At 38.7% G+C, this 18,454-nt stretch overlaps 2 protein-coding genes across 2 annotated transcripts; one reads left to right on the top strand and one right to left on the bottom strand.

The window, feature by feature from the left end:
- Positions 1-982: 982 nt before the first annotated feature.
- Positions 983-9,431, bottom strand: LTO1 (NAD(P)H dehydrogenase (quinone)s). Its single transcript, XM_089156431.1, has 7 exons — positions 9,229-9,431; positions 8,879-9,128; positions 6,959-7,215; positions 6,762-6,880; positions 2,873-3,020; positions 2,354-2,491; positions 983-1,616 (listed from the first exon to the last, which is right to left on the bottom strand). The coding sequence occupies exons 1-7, from the start codon at positions 9,331-9,333 to the stop codon at positions 1,539-1,541; spliced, it is 1,095 nt and encodes a 364-aa protein (XP_089012557.1). The 5' UTR covers positions 9,334-9,431; the 3' UTR covers positions 983-1,538.
- A 3,677-nt stretch (positions 9,432-13,108) lies between these two features.
- On the top strand, positions 13,109-16,885 carry LOC149015419 (pentatricopeptide (PPR) repeat-containing protein). The gene is given in 4 exon segments (XM_089156984.1): positions 13,109-13,437; positions 13,546-14,190; positions 14,192-15,777; positions 15,861-16,885. Coding segments are annotated over 3 exon segments (1,368 nt in total). The 5' UTR covers positions 13,109-13,149; the 3' UTR covers positions 14,627-15,777; positions 15,861-16,885.
- Positions 16,886-18,454: the final 1,569 nt, after the last annotated feature.

Genomic DNA, 18,454 nt, shown 5'->3' with positions numbered 1-18,454 from the left:
AAAAATGTTATTAGACGAAGAAAGCATGTCTGTGAAAGACCATCACTTCATGAACTCATACAAAACATAATGTTGTTAGACGAAGCAAGCATGTCTGTGAAAGACCATCACTTCATGAACTCATACAAAACACTAGTTCCTAGTTCAACTTACAAATTATAATTTTTATATATGAGGTTCATTCAGGCCAGCATGCGCGCACCATGATTACATCTTCAAGTGAGCTTTTATATAATTAATGCCGCCGAATGGGTGCGAACCCAAGACCTCCCCGTGGGAGGTTGAGCCTTTAACCGCTTTAGTAACACATCATTGACAATTAAAAAACTTTTCTTTTCACCACACATGTAGTCAAGCATTTTACAATTACATTATCAAATGAACCCATATAAATGGAAATGACTGAAAGACTTGGTAGGCCACAAAACCATTTGTTTACTATAACCCTAACAAATTTTGTAATATGAAAGTATTTTATTAGATGTTGATGCAATCTAATACGTGCCATTTAAGGAAAGGGAAGGGGGATGAAATGTATTGATGGTATTGTATTAGTTGTATCCAATATTAATTAATACGTACCAATTAAAATTGCATCGTATTATGGGACACTTTAAACATTAAATGGAAAATTGGTGAAAGTACCAAAAAGGATACTCACCCTCGTTTGTGGACTATCCAATCCAACTTTTCAAACCCTAGTCTTTTGGGTCACCAAAGCAAACTACAGATGTTGATCACTGCAAAATTACCAGAAGTGTAATTTTTATTTTTTATCATCTCATATGATATTAGAGAGGTGCTTGCTAGAGATGCAACTTCCAAATGGCACCAGCTTTGAGAAGTTTTCAACAAACATAGATACTTTCATTCCCTAATTCACAGAATGAGCAGTTCTATTGTGTCGCAACTAAAATTCCTCAACGAAGCATGCTCATTGTCATCTGAATTGGAGCCAAACTATACGATTGAAGGGCAGAGGGTGCAGCAGCCAGAGGAGAGAGATAACGATGCTCTTGTTTATGAAAAGAATGCCTTGATGTTAAACATCTCAAGTCTCTGAATCACAGTTAACGACATGTTAAGAGGCTCCAATCAATTCATAGCCTAAGTTTTTGCCACAGAGGATGCAAAGTAAGCCTTCAGCAATGAATTGCCACCAAAAGTGAGTAAAACACTTTCATTATTAAAGATGGTAAAGGGCAGCAACCATTAAATAATATTTACAGTGCCTTCTGGATGTACCCTACAACAAAGCAAGACACAGGATCAATATGTCTAGGTATATTGTGCCACAAGAGGAGGAAAGGGAGGCTGTACCATATACATGAATTTAATCCGAATAAAAAAGAATGATAATTAAAAGATATAATTATGTACATTTTAGAGACCTGGACCTCCCAAATTCTTCAAAATTGTTGAGGCTTCCATATCTTCAAACTTGTTAAGAGGCATAAGACGATTTCAACATAAGCTGGATTAACATCATCTACAATCTGCACGTTTCAGTTCAGGATGAGTGGCACACTGGGAACTGATCAGCTTGGATTGAAATCATTTAGGTCAAATCCAGATGCTTCTGCCAATGTTGAAAATTCTTGTTCACCACTCAAAACCTGAGGGAAGGAAGAAGGAAAAATAATTAAAGAACCGTATCAAGGAAAAGAGCAATTGTTGAAAGGCAAACACCAACACGTGAATTGTTGAAGACTGAATGCAAGAGCACCCTTTTCTTGTTAATGAAGGAAACACATGAATATTGATTGATGACTAGGTGTTATTTCGGCACCCTGACCTGACAACAGTCAACAGCAAAACCACGCTAGACCAACTCCTTGTTGGCTTAGATGTAGACCTTGGTGATTTCAAATAAAATATATGTGGTTGATGGTAGGTTATAGAGATACATAACACAGCACACTGAACAGCAACTGCCTGCTCTGAAGGGTCATTATGTTCATGATCCTAGGAGTTCCCACTGAACTGCAGGGAATCAACAAGATAGCAAAATGCCTACTTGAACAGTCACAAGCCTCATCAATTGAAATGCATCAATGTGGCATCAAACCAATCTACTCGTTTTTTTATTTATTTATTTTGGGGTACAAATATCACTGCAGTGAATTATATGACACATTAATAATTATGGAGATGATGCATGAGAAAAGCATGGAGGTTCCTCATGTCAGCACCTCATGTGTTGTAAAGCAAGTGCATGGAGAAGCTCTAGCACAGCCCATTATAATATTCACATATGCAACATTAAAAGAGTAGTTGATCCGAAAAAGTAAATTTTGGCTGAGATTCTAAACAAGTTGAGGAGATTGTCCACTTGGGGATGGGGCATTCTAACCTGACCATTTATCACCCAGGTCGGGAAACCTTCAATTCTAGCATCTGCACATGCCTTTGCTATTTTGGTCCCACTTCTATATCCACTTGGGAAGCATTCCACATAGTCTAACAGCTTAGCTGCTTCACGTCCAAACATCTGTATTAACAAGAAGAAGGGTACAATTGCTCATAATGAATTTCCAGTTTTAGAAATAGCATACATATATGAAAATGGGCCAATGCTTTTGATGAAAGGTGACCAACTTTCACCTATATCTTTTGGACATGAAGATAAATTACTTTTCTTCAGTTTGTCCACAACAGCACTATTCATCAACACCAGTCACTCGTACATCTTTTTGTATTGATTACTTTGGGTAATATATCCGAAAATGTCCCATATCTTAATAATCCCAAAAAGAGTGATGGACAAATGTGAACATGAACTGATATCTCCCCTAGCAAGCCTGCACTTAGTCTCTAGCTCATACCTTTATGTCCTACATCAAATATGAATTTGCGATGGCAATATTAGTACCTCTTTCTGTTCTAAGCAATGAGAACACCAGAAAGCTCCATACATTTTAGCTCCTATGGAATGAAGATGCCTCGCAAGAGAAATGGCCAAGGGACTTGATTCTGTTTTTATCTCAACTGTAAATGGTTGCAGATCGATTTCGGCTGAGCTGCATAAATTGAACAATGAGGAAAAGAGTGCTATGAACAATAAAACAGAGAAATAGCATCTTCGGCATCTTCAGAATGAAAACTACAATATAACAGGAAACTCCATACTCAACACCTAAGAAGGCTGTGAAATTAGACTGAAGTACTACTATCTAATCAACTGGAGAATGGACAACTCCAGTATCTGGCTAGTGAACACCAATTTCAACAACTTTTTTTCTACATTTTGCTGTAGAATCTGATTTAAAAATAGGCACAGCTGGCTACTACCACCAGTAACTATGGTAGCAATAAATATAGCAAAGACTATAGACTTAGTACAGGGTTGAGAGGGAGGTTAAAGAAAGCAAAGACATGGCATCGTAACAGTAACATTAATTCTCTCTGGGTGCCCTTTGATGGATCAAGAAAACTAAGATATGGCATCTGGCTAAGACTAAATTTCTCTTGGGTTTGTGTTGCACAAGTTGTACTTTGCAATAATTTCTAAGTTCCTACAAGGTTTTTGAGGCTTCCAGGCTGAATCACCACGAAGTGACAACGTATGAGAATTCAGGAAATTAATCTGGTTGGTTTAAAGATTAGATAGCCTGTTAATGGTGTAGCAGACTGCTGCAGGTAATGCAGGTCTGAAATTTAGAGAAAGGAAAGGTATGAAGAATCATTGTGTCAACTTTCAAGAAGGATTTCCAATCAAAAAGAAAATTTTATGTGCCATAATCTGATTCCTTTCATTAACAAGCTCCAAATGTATAAGTAGCCCCCATACATACACTTTTGAATAGAAACTCCAAGTGCAAATCTAATTTGTTATTAGTTTAATCATCACACACTATATTAATACAAAACTCATCCAACAGATGATAAAAAACAAAAATGAATGAAAGGTAATCAAACTTCAACAAAAGGAAACCATTACTAAAGGAGATTCAAGAATATGTACACCACCAGAAATAGGGTTGTCAATATGGAACTGAATCCCAAACCTGACTTTTAAAAATCATAACAAACCAAACCAAAGAAGGATCCATTCTGTTTCACTATCTAGAAAAGATCCTCCTTGGTAAGGCACATATACCTAAATGCAAAAACCATGAATTGCACCAAATTACTATTCCCAAACTGAAATCAGAATACACCTGTAATAATTATATAGTAAAAATCTTAGTATCTGTATTCGGATGGTTAATTTAATAAGGAACAGTGAGAAACAATTGCATGTGTTATAATTTGTAATGTATCTCGGTGTCAGGAAATTTCAAAGAAAAAAAAAAAAAAAAAAAAAAAAAACCAACTATTGGTTAAAACTGAATGTTAAGATGCCTATGAAACCAAACAGACTCAATATCGTTCTGGACTTGAAAATGCACTCCTACTCGTACTAAGCCCCCTCCCCTAACCCCTACACTTCCCTCTTCAATCCACAGCCTTTCCCAACCCCTCCCTTTAGTTTCAGACATTAGGAGCAGCCCTAACCCCCTCAAAAATACTCTCTCACCCTTCCCCTTTAGTTTTCTGAAAATTCCAGCCCTCCCCTAAGCCCTAGAAGCCATCTTTCATCCTCTTCTTCTTCCCCACGTTTACAGTCCTAACCCTAATAGGAAAACCATATTCCCAGCCCCAGTTGACCCCTTTTTCCTTCACTTTTGGTCGCCCTTAAGCCTAGAACCTAGTCCTACTCTTATTTCTCCCAATTCAGCCTAATTTCTGAAGTTTAACAAACCTGCAATTCGTCTTCTTCCTTGAACTTGCAGAATTTCCAGAAATTTGATTCTGAAATTTCAGAAGTCCTAATCATCAGATCTGGTTCTGGTTGAAGAACATCTATAGAAAACAGTTCTGGATATTAGAACCAGAAACCCTATCCCTTTCCCCTCCCAGCCGAGACCCATTCCCAAAACCCTAACCTGAATTGAGTCCTAGTTGGCCAAGGACTGGAATTTCCAAATCTAAGTTGAATTCCTATTTAATTTCAGGCCTGAAATCACAATCCCAACAGCCTTATAACCCCTAAAACCCAGCAGCCTTATAACCCCTAAAGCCCTTAGCTAAAGCCTCCTGGAATTCAATTAGAAGATCCTGAGGTCTAAACCTAAACCTGGGTTTACATCATTTTGGTTTCCTAAATCCAAGATCTCAATATATTTTAATGCAAGCCAGTCAAAATTTGTTCTCATTTTGCTAGTATTTAGTTACGGCATTTTGTTTCAAGAGCTATTAACTTGTAATGGCCGAATTTGAGGCACATAGGGGTAGACAAAATTATTGCCTAAAGTGAGTTGGATTAGGATATTTATAAGCTAAAATAGAATTTCATTTTTTAATCTAATTAATGTTAGACTAGTCAGCGTTAGTTATAAGTCATTAAGTTACTTGATGGTAATTTAACATTTTTAGACTTTGTTTTAAGTGTTTGAACTTTGAAGTATGACTTTTGATATTTGCATACAAGGATGCAACACCAATCAGATTAGACAATTGAAATTGAACTTTGTTAATGAAAGTGCGCGAGTGAACTTCTCTCCGCTAGCTCTCCCTCTATCTCTTCTATTCTTTGAAGTTACTACAAGTACAATTCAGAGCCAAAACAACCCTCCTATTTATTCTTTCTTGTCCATTACAGGCTGCTGGAATATAAAAACAACTTATTAAGGCATAAAAATCTTGGTCCATGGAAGATACAGGAGATTATATCTTTAGTGAAGTGTTTTGAGTAAATTTAGGACATTTAATAGCTACACAGAGTTCTACTTCCAGTGTATTAATCTTAGTCTAGTCAGTATCAGTGTTTAAGTCCATATGATTACTTAATGGTTATTTAATTCTGCTAGAATTCTTTGAAGTTCACTCAATTTAATCCCCCCCCCCTCCACAAACAAACAAACAACAACAACAACAACAAAAAAAGCATGTGATCCTTTTATCAAACTTGATAGTTCAATTGCATTTATTTGTGAAAGTGTAAGCTGAGACCTCTGCTCCCCAATCCCTATCTTTTCGTTCTCTTCTTTTCTTTTAATCTATTCACAATCCAAAAACAGCCCTTCCGTCTCTTCTCTTGCTTCTCTTTGTTTCCTGATTGCAGGTTAAAAACTCCCTATTCATCTGGAGAATCTCCTTAGCCAATTACACTAATGGTTCCCAAGAGGATAGGCAGGCTACATCACATGTAGTATGTAATAAAGACACAGTTAACCTTTCCCTTACATCACAACTGATTTCGTGAAATATAAAAACCTTAACAAAAAAAAACTTATACCATCGAATGCCATCCTTTTACCTTCCAACATTCAATTTATCCAGTCAGTCCAGCATGGCTTGCAAAAAAACTCAACACTAGCCTTGTGCCAAGTACCCGAGTTCAATCCATCTTCTGATGGTCATAATGCTTGTCAAGTCAAAAACACTTTGGTCTTTTCACATTGTCTCAAATTAAGTAATCTTAGACCAGGAACAATAACTATATCAGGCTTAATCCATCAATATTACCACCAATGTCAGCCGGTATCAGACTGGATCAACCTGGATCAGGAGTGGCAGTGTCTGATCTGATCTACATACTGAGTTTTAAATCCTTCAATGGAAGCAAAGACCAATAGCTAGCCAGAGAAGCAATCTTCTATGGCTTTAAATAGAATCAAATGGCAAATCAGGATGGAAGAAACAAGACCCCCAACATTTGGGATAAGTCTTGAATGCTTATAGTTAAAATACACTTGATAGAGGACTTAGTGACTCACCTCATGGATGGGGCTTGAATAGCTTGAGTGCTATATGAAAGACTCAAAGCAGCAATTACTGCACTGGCTATAACTAGCTGCAGACCCACCATCTTCTGTATCTCTTGCAACCCAAATTCCTAGTCGAGACACAAGCAGAAAATTGTTCATTGCCATCCACAGGGATGTTTTACTAGTAAGAGAAAAGTAAACCACACCTTTAGTGTAAGGAAGAAAAGGCTGCAAGACAGGAAGGCTGAAATCAAGCAGTAAGAGCATGATGCTCCAGAAAACTTTGTGCCCAGAAGGTATAAAAAGTATGCACTAGCTGCTGCCATCGCTGTAGTGCTCCCAAGTAAAATAACATGACCATCAGTTTCTTTCAATCCAGAAAGCAAACTCTTCCCTGACAGATGTAGACCCACTAGCGCAACTAAACCATATGAAACCATACCAATCAATGAAAGAGGAATGCCTGCAAAATCCAAACTAAGGACATTAAATTCTCCATCAAAACTTCATCTGCACTAAAATTGAGAGACAAAGTTGCTTTTTGTTTTCTGTTTTTTAAAAAGATTTGTTTGTTCTTGGAAAGAGAGGGTTGGGGGGGTGGAAGGAGGGTTTGTTCTACACTTCTTTTGATTTATACGCGAAAGATGGAGTTCATTGTCGAAAGATATTTCCTTAAGGTGAAATTCAAGGAACCGAATAAGGGGTATAACTAAAATGGAAGTTTGGAAATGGGATCAACAAAGGCTGCCATTTATTTCTTCTTTTATTCAACTTTTATGGAAATCTAGACATACTCTCTCCAGTAAAGGCGTCTTCCAGTAGAGGGTGATCCCAGGTCCCTTGACTTTCAAGAGCAAAGTATAGAAATAGGTAAAATCAATTTTGCAAAGGAGAGGGAACTGCATCTGTGCCAGAGGGGAAGGTCATCTTAATTAATTCTGTCCTCCCTACATTCCATTGCGGCATCGCCTAATCTGTAAAGCCCAAGATAGGAGAATGAAGAAGATTAAAAGAACCCAATGAAACTTTGTTGGAATCTGACACCCATCTCAAAAATTAAGAAGCAGCTCAGAAAACCAAACAAGGAAAATACTAAACTGAAACTGCATCAAATGGTGCATGCCTGGGATCACTGCTGTGCAGTGGATACCCCTGTATTGGCAATAGAACCAATACAGGCCTCATTCTAGATTATCTGCCCCATCAGTTCATAGGAAAGGAAGGATCAATAAATGCATTACCAGGTCTCGTTCTAGCTCAAATTGGGATGTCAAGGCTTACTTGTATTGGCATGGAAGCTGGACGAGAAGAGAGGTCCATCCATGGATAGGCGTAACCTTTGGCATGAGATTTCTCAACTAAGCCTGACTATTTGCACCCCTTTTATCTTCTTTTCATTTACCATCTTAAGTAGATTTTCATGTCTCTAGTAAAGGTTTCCAGGGCACGGGTATAAAGTCAAACATTAAGTTCTCCTCCAGGTTTTATGGGGGGGGGGGGGGGGGGGGGGGGGGGGGGGGGGGGGGGGGGGGGGGGGGGGGGGGGGGGGGGGGGGGGGGGGGGGGGGGGGGGTTTGGGGGGGCCTTTTAGGCCGGGTTTGCCTGTTTTTCCAAACCATTTCTCTCATAACTTCCTCACACGATCATATTGAACATTCTAGAGGCTGTGTCTGAGAGATCCAATTCAAGTAAAGAAAATCAACATCTATGATACCAATTCAATGGGGAAGCAGAAGATTAGTACCTTCAACCTGATGTATGCATTTGATCACCAAAAAGTAAATTAGCAGTAAACCAATTCTTCCTCACAATATATTAGTGCAGTAATCTAGCTCCACTATCTTTGTGTCACGGATATAAGGTGGGAAATTAGCTGTTACTAGATTCATTGGGAGTATGTAATAGAAACCCATCAGGGAGAAAGAGAGGAGTTTGTTTTTGTAGAACAAACAGTGGATTGACAATTGGGAGTTCCTTTAGTAATAAACAAGTAGAATCTTGAGGACCACCATCTAAGTCTATCAGCAATTCAAATCAATCAACTGCAGAACACAGTGCCCACATACCAACTAAAAGGAAATATAACTAAAGGTCGGAGAAGAAAGAAAAGAAGAGATCATAACATACCGAACACATAGGAATAATCACTGTTAAGAATGTCACTGCAACTGCCGCCACTAACAGGGCATAAAGCATCGGAATTGGTAAATTTAAGATAAGTCAAGTATCCAGTTTCGATAAACCCCAAAGCTCCAAGTCCTGCATACAAGTTGTATGAGGAAAGGCTCCATGAAGGACGGTCAAATTCTTCGTCTTCCGAATCCGCTTTTTGAGTTGGGCCCGTAGAACATTTCACAGGCAATTTCGCTGCTGCTCCCTGAAACCAAGAGTTCAGAATTATTCAATTCTTTTCCCCATAGAGAGGACAAGGGGATAGATAGTTTTCTAACAAGGGGAGGTATTCGGACTTGGGCTACCTTGAATTCAACATTGCGGGTAACACCATGATTTGGAGAACGATAACGATTCCGATAGATGACTGGAGGAGCAGAGACACTGACGAAGTTCGCCATTATCGTCATCGTTCCTTCTCAGGTTACGAGTTCAGTGATGACTTACTGGACTTTCAGTACATCTACAGCGACACCATCAAGTTTCAACTCTCAATTGCATAATTTTCGTTTTTTATCCCACAAATCCAAAGGATAAACATAGCTCAACGGGTCCATTTTTTGGTCAATACAACGGTTCGATCCGGGTCTGGTTTAAGTTTGGTTTTGTCAGTTTTGAAATGTGTTTCAGACTTTCAGTTCTGCTTTACAAATTCGGTTCGGTTTTGATTACGTTCCAAATAGGCTTTTCAATGGGTTTTGGGCTGATATCGGTTTCTTAATTAGGTAAATCGGTAGTTTCGATTCCGGTTTGAATTTTCATTTGGTCTCATTTCATGTTTGGATTCTTCCAGTTTTGATTAGGTTCGATTTGGTTCACATCTTTTCTAGATACGAAGATTGACACCCCAAAAAAAAATAAAAATTCTTAGAGAAACTTATATTCGTTGGGAAGTCTATTCTCTCTCCAAAAATTTGCATGGGTGGATCAATTCTAGGTTTCAGAATTTCGGAAGAGAGGAAAGGAACATTCAGGGAGAAGGTGATAGAATGGTAGTTTAAAAGCAGCTTGATGATGTCCTTCACCTAAAGCATGCTTTAATCGTTTCTCCCCTGCAACCCCCTCTCCTCTATTCTCGGTGAAGGCTTGTTCTTTTCTTAATATCTATCTCGGCTGGCTCTTCCTCTAAAATGCAGGAGCTTGTTCTGTTTGACAATACCTGTTAATCCAACAAAAAATCCCCCCTCTCCATCCCAATCTTTACCTGATTCTCAGTATGCGGAAGGCCAGGAAGAAACCTTAGATGATGATTTGGAGCTGGATGCAGCAGATGTGGTGCGAGTTAATAAAACCTGGGAGAATACTCTAGTGGGTCTAATTGTGGAAGGCAGAAAGTTTCGTAGACAAGCAGTTTTGAGGGACTTATTTCGACTTGGAACCCTTGTCATAAGGTAGAGGTGGTTCTAGTTGAGGAAAGGAAATACTATTTCCACTTCCAATAGAAGATGGATAGGGATAACATTATGGAGGATGGTCCCTGATTTGTGGCAGGCAATCTGCTAATTCTTCAACCTTGGAATAGTAGGAGTGAATGGGACTTCTCGTCATGCAAATTTTGGGTGTAGTTACCCCAGATTCCTACGAAACTCATGGACCCCTCCATGCAGCCCCTCCCCCCACCGAATCTCCATTCGTTTTCCTTAATAACATTTCGTTTCAATAAATAATAAAAATATTAACATTTTTATCTGTATTTCTGTTCCGTTTATAATATTAGTTCTCTTTTTCTTTTCTTTGGGGTTTTTTGTTAATATTATGGTTTTTATTCTTTTTGCATTTGGCGTTTTGTGTAAAAGAGGGTTTAAAATTTTAAAATATTTATTTCAAGTTTCCAAGCGTGAAAGGTGAAACGTGAAATACAAGTTATACAAATTTCCAAGCCACTGTAGAGATGCAGACTTGCAGTTCAGCAGTTTCTTCATCTGTTTACAACAAATTCCTGAAGCAAAATCCGCTAACTGAGTGCAGAGAAGAACTTCGTGGAGGCGTGGAGCTAGGCAAGAAGAATTTGTTTGTTGCGGTGGATTAGGTTAATCATTGAGCAAAGCAACAAAAGAAGTGAAGAAAATAGCCGGTGATCAGAAAGTAACGGTTAGGGCTTTGGTGCGATCAAACCATTTTTCTCTTCTTCTTGATCAGAAAAATACAGGGTTTCTTCTTGTTCTGCTTCAATCTTCTCGTTTTTCTTTTAGGGCTTGGTGCGACTAGAACCATTTCCTTGCACTTCTTTTTTATCAGAAAAATTGAAAACACAAAGAGGGTTCTTCTGTAATCTATTAGGTACCAGAAATCAGGGGAGATGGAGATGTAATCGATTTTTCGTTAATTATCCCGGTTCGGAGGAAATCGCCGAGATATCGGTGATATCTCGGCGATATAATGCAAAGTTGGGTGTACGTTTCCCCAGAATTCCCGAAACTCATGCCACTGCTCCATAGTTCTAAAAATGGTTAGGAAGGTTGGTAATCCCAGCAAAGTGGTATTTATTGAAGGTTGGCAGTTCGGTAATAGAATCTATTATGCGAGAACTAGAGTCAATTTGAAAGTTAATAAAGCGCTGACGGTGGTCATAAATGTGAAAGCTTAGTTTTGGAGAACAAAATCAGATTCTGGTGAAGTATGAGAAGCTCACTCTATTTTGTTATTTCTGCGATATGCTTGGACATGAAGAGAAGAAATGCCATACCCGTTTTGAAGAGCATAGTTGGTACTATCAAATTCATGGATGCAGTGAGAATTGTATACAGTAGTTTACTTGGCCCTAAATATCACCCAAAAATTAGAGGCGCCATACCTAATGACTGATTGTTGAGGTTTGTTGTACCTGTCTTTGAGGATAGAGTGGTTGCAGAATCTAGTATGGTTCAGAGTTCAATAGTTTGAGCCTTGAGGCCGGAAGATTGCACCGGAGCATTGGATGATGAAGGTACTGGTGACAGTAAATTGGTTGGTATTGATAGGACGCGCGGTGACAGGTCAAAGAGTCAATTGTCTCAAGAGGCAGATCGGATTACCAAGGATCTTACTCCCTCAAAAAGGGCTACAGGCAATGATCTTTTACCTGCTAACAGGAAAAATTACACCAGTTCGATTTCATTGGTGGCTCAGACTTCGCAAGAGCTGAGGACACCTGACATGAGTTCCCAAATCCCATTAGATGACCCTCTCACTTTACCAATTTCGTATAATAAACTTTCCAACCCTATTATATCAGTTGATTTGGCCACCACTCCCAACACCCATGTCTCTGAAACCTTCTAATGGCCTACCTATGCATATAGCTCACTTGAATCCCAATCTTCCTTCCCCTATCAAGGATTTCTTGAGACTTCAACCTGAGCACTCAACTTTTGTGTTATCTTTGCTCAAGCACATGGCCAATGTCAATTTTGTCAATTTAACGTCCTCCCAAGTGTTGCATTGCCAAAACACATCGTTGGATGCTAATTGTTGGATCACCTACCTTGAACATCAACCTTACCTAACCCATGTCAAGCCCATAATAGCCCAACAAAACTTGATGGGCTGCCAAATAGCAAATACCCATCAAGTTAGTTCAATGAACCTTATATCTCAATTACCTTGCAACCATCCTATCAAATCATATCTAAACCATAAACTGATTTACCCTGAACCTTAACCAAAGTTACTTGGACCAGAACCACCCATCATCCCCGTTGGTGAGAGTTGTCTTACCATAGGCCAACGTGGGAAACAAAAGCCTCGCACTAGAAGCACTCTTCACATTTATGAACCTCTGAAGAAAACACCTAAAGCTAAAATGTGGTGGGAGAGGCTCTTGCAATCTGGTATGGTATGTTGAAGGCTATTCATCTAGGTCTTTCCAATGTGTGTTTGATTTGATTGCAAAGGTCTTTTCTATGATTCCCCGCTTGGAGGTGACCAGCATTGTGGAAGACATTAGAAGCCTTCAATCCTCCTTTTGAGTCTTGTGTTTTTTCTTGTATTTCTAGAGTTGCAAATGTTATTGCAAATGCTCTAGTAACGAGAGCCTTGTCCATGGCAAATAGGACAATCAAACCAACTTCTGATCTTTGGCTGATCAGGACTCGTGTAATCAGGATGCCTTGTGTTTTTTCTTGCCCCACCTTTCACTTTCACTGAAATCACTTTCTACCCCCAAAAAAGAAAAGAAAATACAAGATTGATAGCCCTTGGCTTCAACCCATCTGTGTTAGTGGTCTTTGTGCCATTTCTGTAATTTAATGGCAGCGAGACTACAGGTGTCCTTCCTTCCTCTCTCATGGAGTTTCCAGACTCTCCACCACAAGCCCAACCGGCGGCAACCGTTCTCAGCCACGATCTTTGCTCTGAGCAAGCAGGGCCACCGCTTCTTCTCCTCCCTCGCCGCCGCAGATGGCGACTCCTCCTCCGCCCACCGTCTGATTCGGAAGTTCGTCGCCTCCTCTTCTAAGCCCATTGCTCTCAACGCCCTCTCTCATCTCCTCTCCTCGGACAAAATCCACCATAATCTCTCCTCTCTAGCTCTCCCCGTAACGTTCTCACTATCCCTTAACTTCTCAATTTACTTTCTGTATTGATTGATTCGTTTATTCTCTGTATATGCATCAGTCGTTAACTCATTCCCGGTATGGTTGCAGTTATACACAAGGATTACTACCACTTCTTGGTTTCATTGGAACCCTAAGTTGGTGGCATCTCTTATCGCTTTACTGGACCAGCAAGGGCAGTTTGAAGAAGCGGAGACCCTACTCTCCGAATCGATTCAGAAGTTAGGATTTCAAAACGGAGGACAAGACTTGGCCTTCTTTTACTGCGATCTGATCGATTCCTATTCCAAGCGTGGATCGAAGCAAGGTGTCGTCTGCTCTTACGGACATCTGAAACAACTTCTCTCCAATTCCCCCAATTTTCCTCTGAGACGACGAGCTTCCGAGACGATGATACGAGGCTTGTGTACCCTGGATTTTCCCCATGAAGCCGAGAAATTCATGGAGGAGATGCACGCTTTGGAAGGATTCAAGCCATCTCCCTATGAATTTAGGTGTATCGTAAATGGGTATGGGAGAACAGGATCTTTCGAGGAGATGAGAAGAGTTCTTGGACGGATGGAGGATAAAGGGTTCGTTTTGGATACAGTTTGTTCGAATATTGTTCTTTCGTCGTATGGCGATCGTTCAGAGCTATCAGAAATGAAATCATGGCTTCGCAAGATGAAGGATTCAGGCATTCAGTACTCATTTCGCACCTACAATTCCGTCTTGAATTCATGCCCTGCATTTATGTTGCTTCTTCCGAGAACTCAAGCTTCTTCCCCTTACGATGGAAGGATTGATCGAGAAGTTGCCGACAGCAGAGGGTTTGCTGGTTGAAGAACTGATTGGATCATCATTGCTAATGGAAACCTTGAAATGGAGTTGTTCAGAGGGTAAGTTAGATTTACATGGAATGCACTTGGGTTCTGCTTTTGTGATCATGTTACAGTGGATTGAAGAACTGAGATCAGGTTTCCGTAGTGGGAGTTTGATCATTCCGGCTGAGGTGGTTGTTGTCTGTGGAGTGGGAAAGCATAGTAACATTAGGGGAGAGTCGCCGGTGAGAGCCTTGGTTAAGGAGATGATGATTCGAATGAGAAGCCCTTTGAGAATTGATCGCAAAAACCTTGGTTGCTTTGTCTCCAAAGGAAAAGCTGTGAAGGAATGGCTATGTTTGCAGGACTAGTATTTTTATAATCTTGTTTAGCAGACATGAGAGGAGCCTGACAATCATGAGCTGATTTATGCTTTGCAGAAGATAAAACCATGGCATAGATGCAGAACCCCAATTCTTTTTGCATACATGTCTTGGGATAGTCTGCAGAATCCAAGAGTTGACTTGGCAAGAATTCATCATTGACCAGGAGAGATTTCCATTCTGTTAACAGCTACCACTAAACCCTTTTTTTTAATCTTGACTTGGATTGGAATACCAATTATTGAAATACAAATTGGATATATCTATACTCCATTGACGGCAGGTAAGTGGATATACTAATATCTCTGCAATCCCAGTTTCCTAATTGGCTAATTGTAGAAGATCTTGGGAACATCACTCAATCTATGAAACATTCTTTGTTTTGTGATCAATAAATTCTTTCATTGCCCAACTGCCAAGCCCATTAAGGTGAAAGTGAAACTGAGGAACCATTAATCAAATCTGGTATTGCTGCTGGCTTCTGCCGGCCTGCGTGGTGGAATGCTTCAAACCAATAGTACATTAACATGCCCCCACGTTGCTTTCTTTTTCTCTTCTGCAGTTCCAATAAGTTTGCTCTGTACGTACAGTACATGGTGAGCACATTTCCTTCCTTCAAGCCACCTTCTCTCCCTCCCTTTCTTGAGAGTAGAACTCATCTCTCTCTCTCTCTCTTCAGGAAAGATAAAAGAGAGAGAGAGGGAGGACTGACCTCTCTGATTGGGTTAGGGATGGCAGTAAAGAGGAATTGGGTAGGAGCTGTTCAAAGGACTTTCAGGGTCAGAAGATCATCAGATTCTACTCAGAAATCATGCAGCATGGGAATAGGGACTAATTTGGTTGAAGCCGTTCGAAGGAAGTTCAGTAAATCACCGCCACACAAGCCAATTATCGTCTTCAATCACACTAACAACAGCGACACCTTCACAAATGAAGAAATGGAGGAAGAGGAAGAGAAAGAGCAAGCCAATGAAGAACACATAATTGAATACCCTAAAGAGTTTGATGCTGCAAGTGGAGATGATGGTGATGATGAAGGTTATGCCAATGCCAGTGCTTCTTTTTCATCTTTGGAGGATTTGTCCTTCAAAGAGGACCTCGCTGCCATAATCATCCAAGCCTTTTTCAGGGGTCGTCTTGTATGTACTTTCTTTAGATTTTATGGGCTTTTCTTCTTGATTCTCTCGGTAATCAAATTAAGTTTTTGATTATATGATAACAGGCAAGAAGAGCATACCGAGCTTTGAGAAGCTTAGTGAGGCTGCAAGCAGTGGTTCGTGGAGCACAAGTAAGGAGCCAAGCACGCATAGCCTTAAATTGCATGCGTGCGCTTGTCCGGCTTCAACGCAGGATTAGAGATCGCCAACTTCTCAGCATGTCATCCTCAGAATTGGGCTAAATAAACACCCCATCTCACACAACTGATATATATTCAACTGATATCTCCATTTCAAAACCTTCATTTTTTTGGGGTAAATTCAAAACCTTCATGTAGGTATGAATCTTTCTTTGCTTTTAACATCACTGTTAAATGTGATTTTTTTTTTTTCCTTTCATTTTTTAATTTCTATATTATTTCGTTCTTAAAGATTGAAGAAGAATGTTTGTGTTTGTGAGATAAAAGCATATACTGGTGTTTCATCTATTCCTTGATGTTACAAAGATGATTGTATTTTTGTACCCAAAAAAAAGAAAAAAGATGATTGTATTCAATGTATAACCATTCTTACAATAGAAAGCAATGAGATTTATATATACCCTTGTAGGATAGCATTGCCCATTGGAGAAACAATGAGGTTGGCAAAATCCTTTGAAATTTAGGGATTAAAATTTTTGATGTTATAATTCATTCAGCACCAAATTTTCACCCGGGATCTTATGGTATGCGAGCGATCATCGTTATCTTGCCGTTTGAGAATCTCATATATCTCCATTAAGTCCTCTTGTTTCCTTGGTTTTTTTTTGGGGAATTGGTGATTTTATATATAGAGAGATGTATACCATTACATATATCACGGGAGAATCAAATACTGACCCTCTTCACAAAGGTGCTAATCATTACCCACGGTCAAACCCTAGACATATTATAAGCATGTTAACTGCATTGGATGCATTCTCTAAGAATTGCTTTTATGCATTTTTAAATTAGTGAATCCGGATAAGTATCAGCTTGATGATGCCTAAGAAACCTGGAATTTAACTGGCGAAAATCAACGACAAAAAAGTAACAAGTCAAGAGTTCAAATTTCCTTAAAACTAGATTTAGGTACCTCCTTTCCTTTATATATACAAGTTACAATTCCAAGATACCTATAATTGATTCTCACATGCAAATGCAAAGATTTTCTATTGTTCTTTGAGTGTGAATCAAAATAGCTATCTGGTTCATTGGTCCAATTCCTGGTCCATATAAACATTGCCTAATGCTAGTACAACAATATTTCTATCTGTATCGCCTTAGTAGGCGTAAATCTATCACTAAATAAGTAACAAGTCAAGAGTTCAAATTTCTTCCAAGAAAAAAATCATCTGTTGTGCACAGTAATGCAGATATTTTCAAATAATAGGCTGAGATTTAAAGCTTGATTTCAAATTTGATAAATATCAGTTTCATATTGAAACCATAACAAATTTTAGTAGATAATTTTTTTTTTTAATAAACAACTTTACTGGATAATCTAAATCCACATTATTTAAGATGAATTCTAACAATTCAAACTTGAAACACCAAGGTTTGCACTCAACGAGTGAAAGCTTTGTCCTTGTAAAGGTGTCAATCCGTATGGTATCGGTATTTGGTGCGCTAATAATACCATACCGAATTTCTACACCGTAAACCAAAAATGTATTGTGGCAAAGTTATATGGTACAATATGAAAATGGTATTTTAGGCTCTTTTTTGTATCAATTATCATTCTCAATTATTAAATTCATTATTTTAAATTGTTTGGCATCTATTATCAATTTTGTTTTTATTTAAAATAATAGAAAAGCCTCCAAAATCCATAAATAGACTTTTTGTCTATTATGGATTAGGGTGAGAAGTTCATTTTGTTCATTTATGCAAAGGTTTACTTAAAATTTTATAGTTCAGATGAGGGTAAAATAGTCAATACACATTCTTTTGTAAAAATCATATTTTTTCTCTTTTCTCACTTGTTCACTATCGTTTTTTAACAACTTTTTCATTTTGACATACCAAACTTTTTTTTCATTCCATAATTTATTTTTGACAAAATTCACCAAAATGTTTTTCATTTTTGACCAATAATGAATTCTTGTACTTATTTCTTTTAAATAGGCATAATAGACAATGAGAATTGATATCAAAAAGAACTTTAAAAAATAGTACGGTACAATTTCAATATGAAATAGGTGTCAAAAAACGATATATGAAATGGTATAATTTCAGTATGAAATGATCCATTCTTCTCCATGTCTTATCCTCTACCCGTGATCGCCTCCCGAATTAGACCCTTGTTAAATTGGTTGACACTACAGGTCAACTTGGAGCTGGATTAATGCATGTTGAACTTCAAGGAAACCAAATTATTGGGCAAATTCTTTCAAACATCAAATTTTTCAAATCTTTAGTTGTTGGACTTGTGAAGCAACCTTTTAAATGGAACAATTCCATTAGAAATCAATGGTTGATTCAAAGTGCTACAACAACTTACATTGTCTAACAACTTTGCTCATAGGGTCAATTCCAACAACACATTGGGCTTACAGCTTAATTGGAGAAATTCCACATATCAACTAAGTATAGAGAACCTTAATCAATTAACTTATGTGTAGCCCGACAGCAATCTGCTC

This window comes from Hakea prostrata, chromosome 5 (genome assembly GCF_041222555.1).
Source record: "Hakea prostrata isolate BN-2017 chromosome 5, UWA_Hpros_2, whole genome shotgun sequence".
In the NCBI taxonomy this organism is placed as follows: domain Eukaryota; kingdom Viridiplantae; phylum Streptophyta; class Magnoliopsida; order Proteales; family Proteaceae; genus Hakea; species Hakea prostrata.
This window is presented reverse-complemented; position numbering and strand designations above follow the sequence as displayed.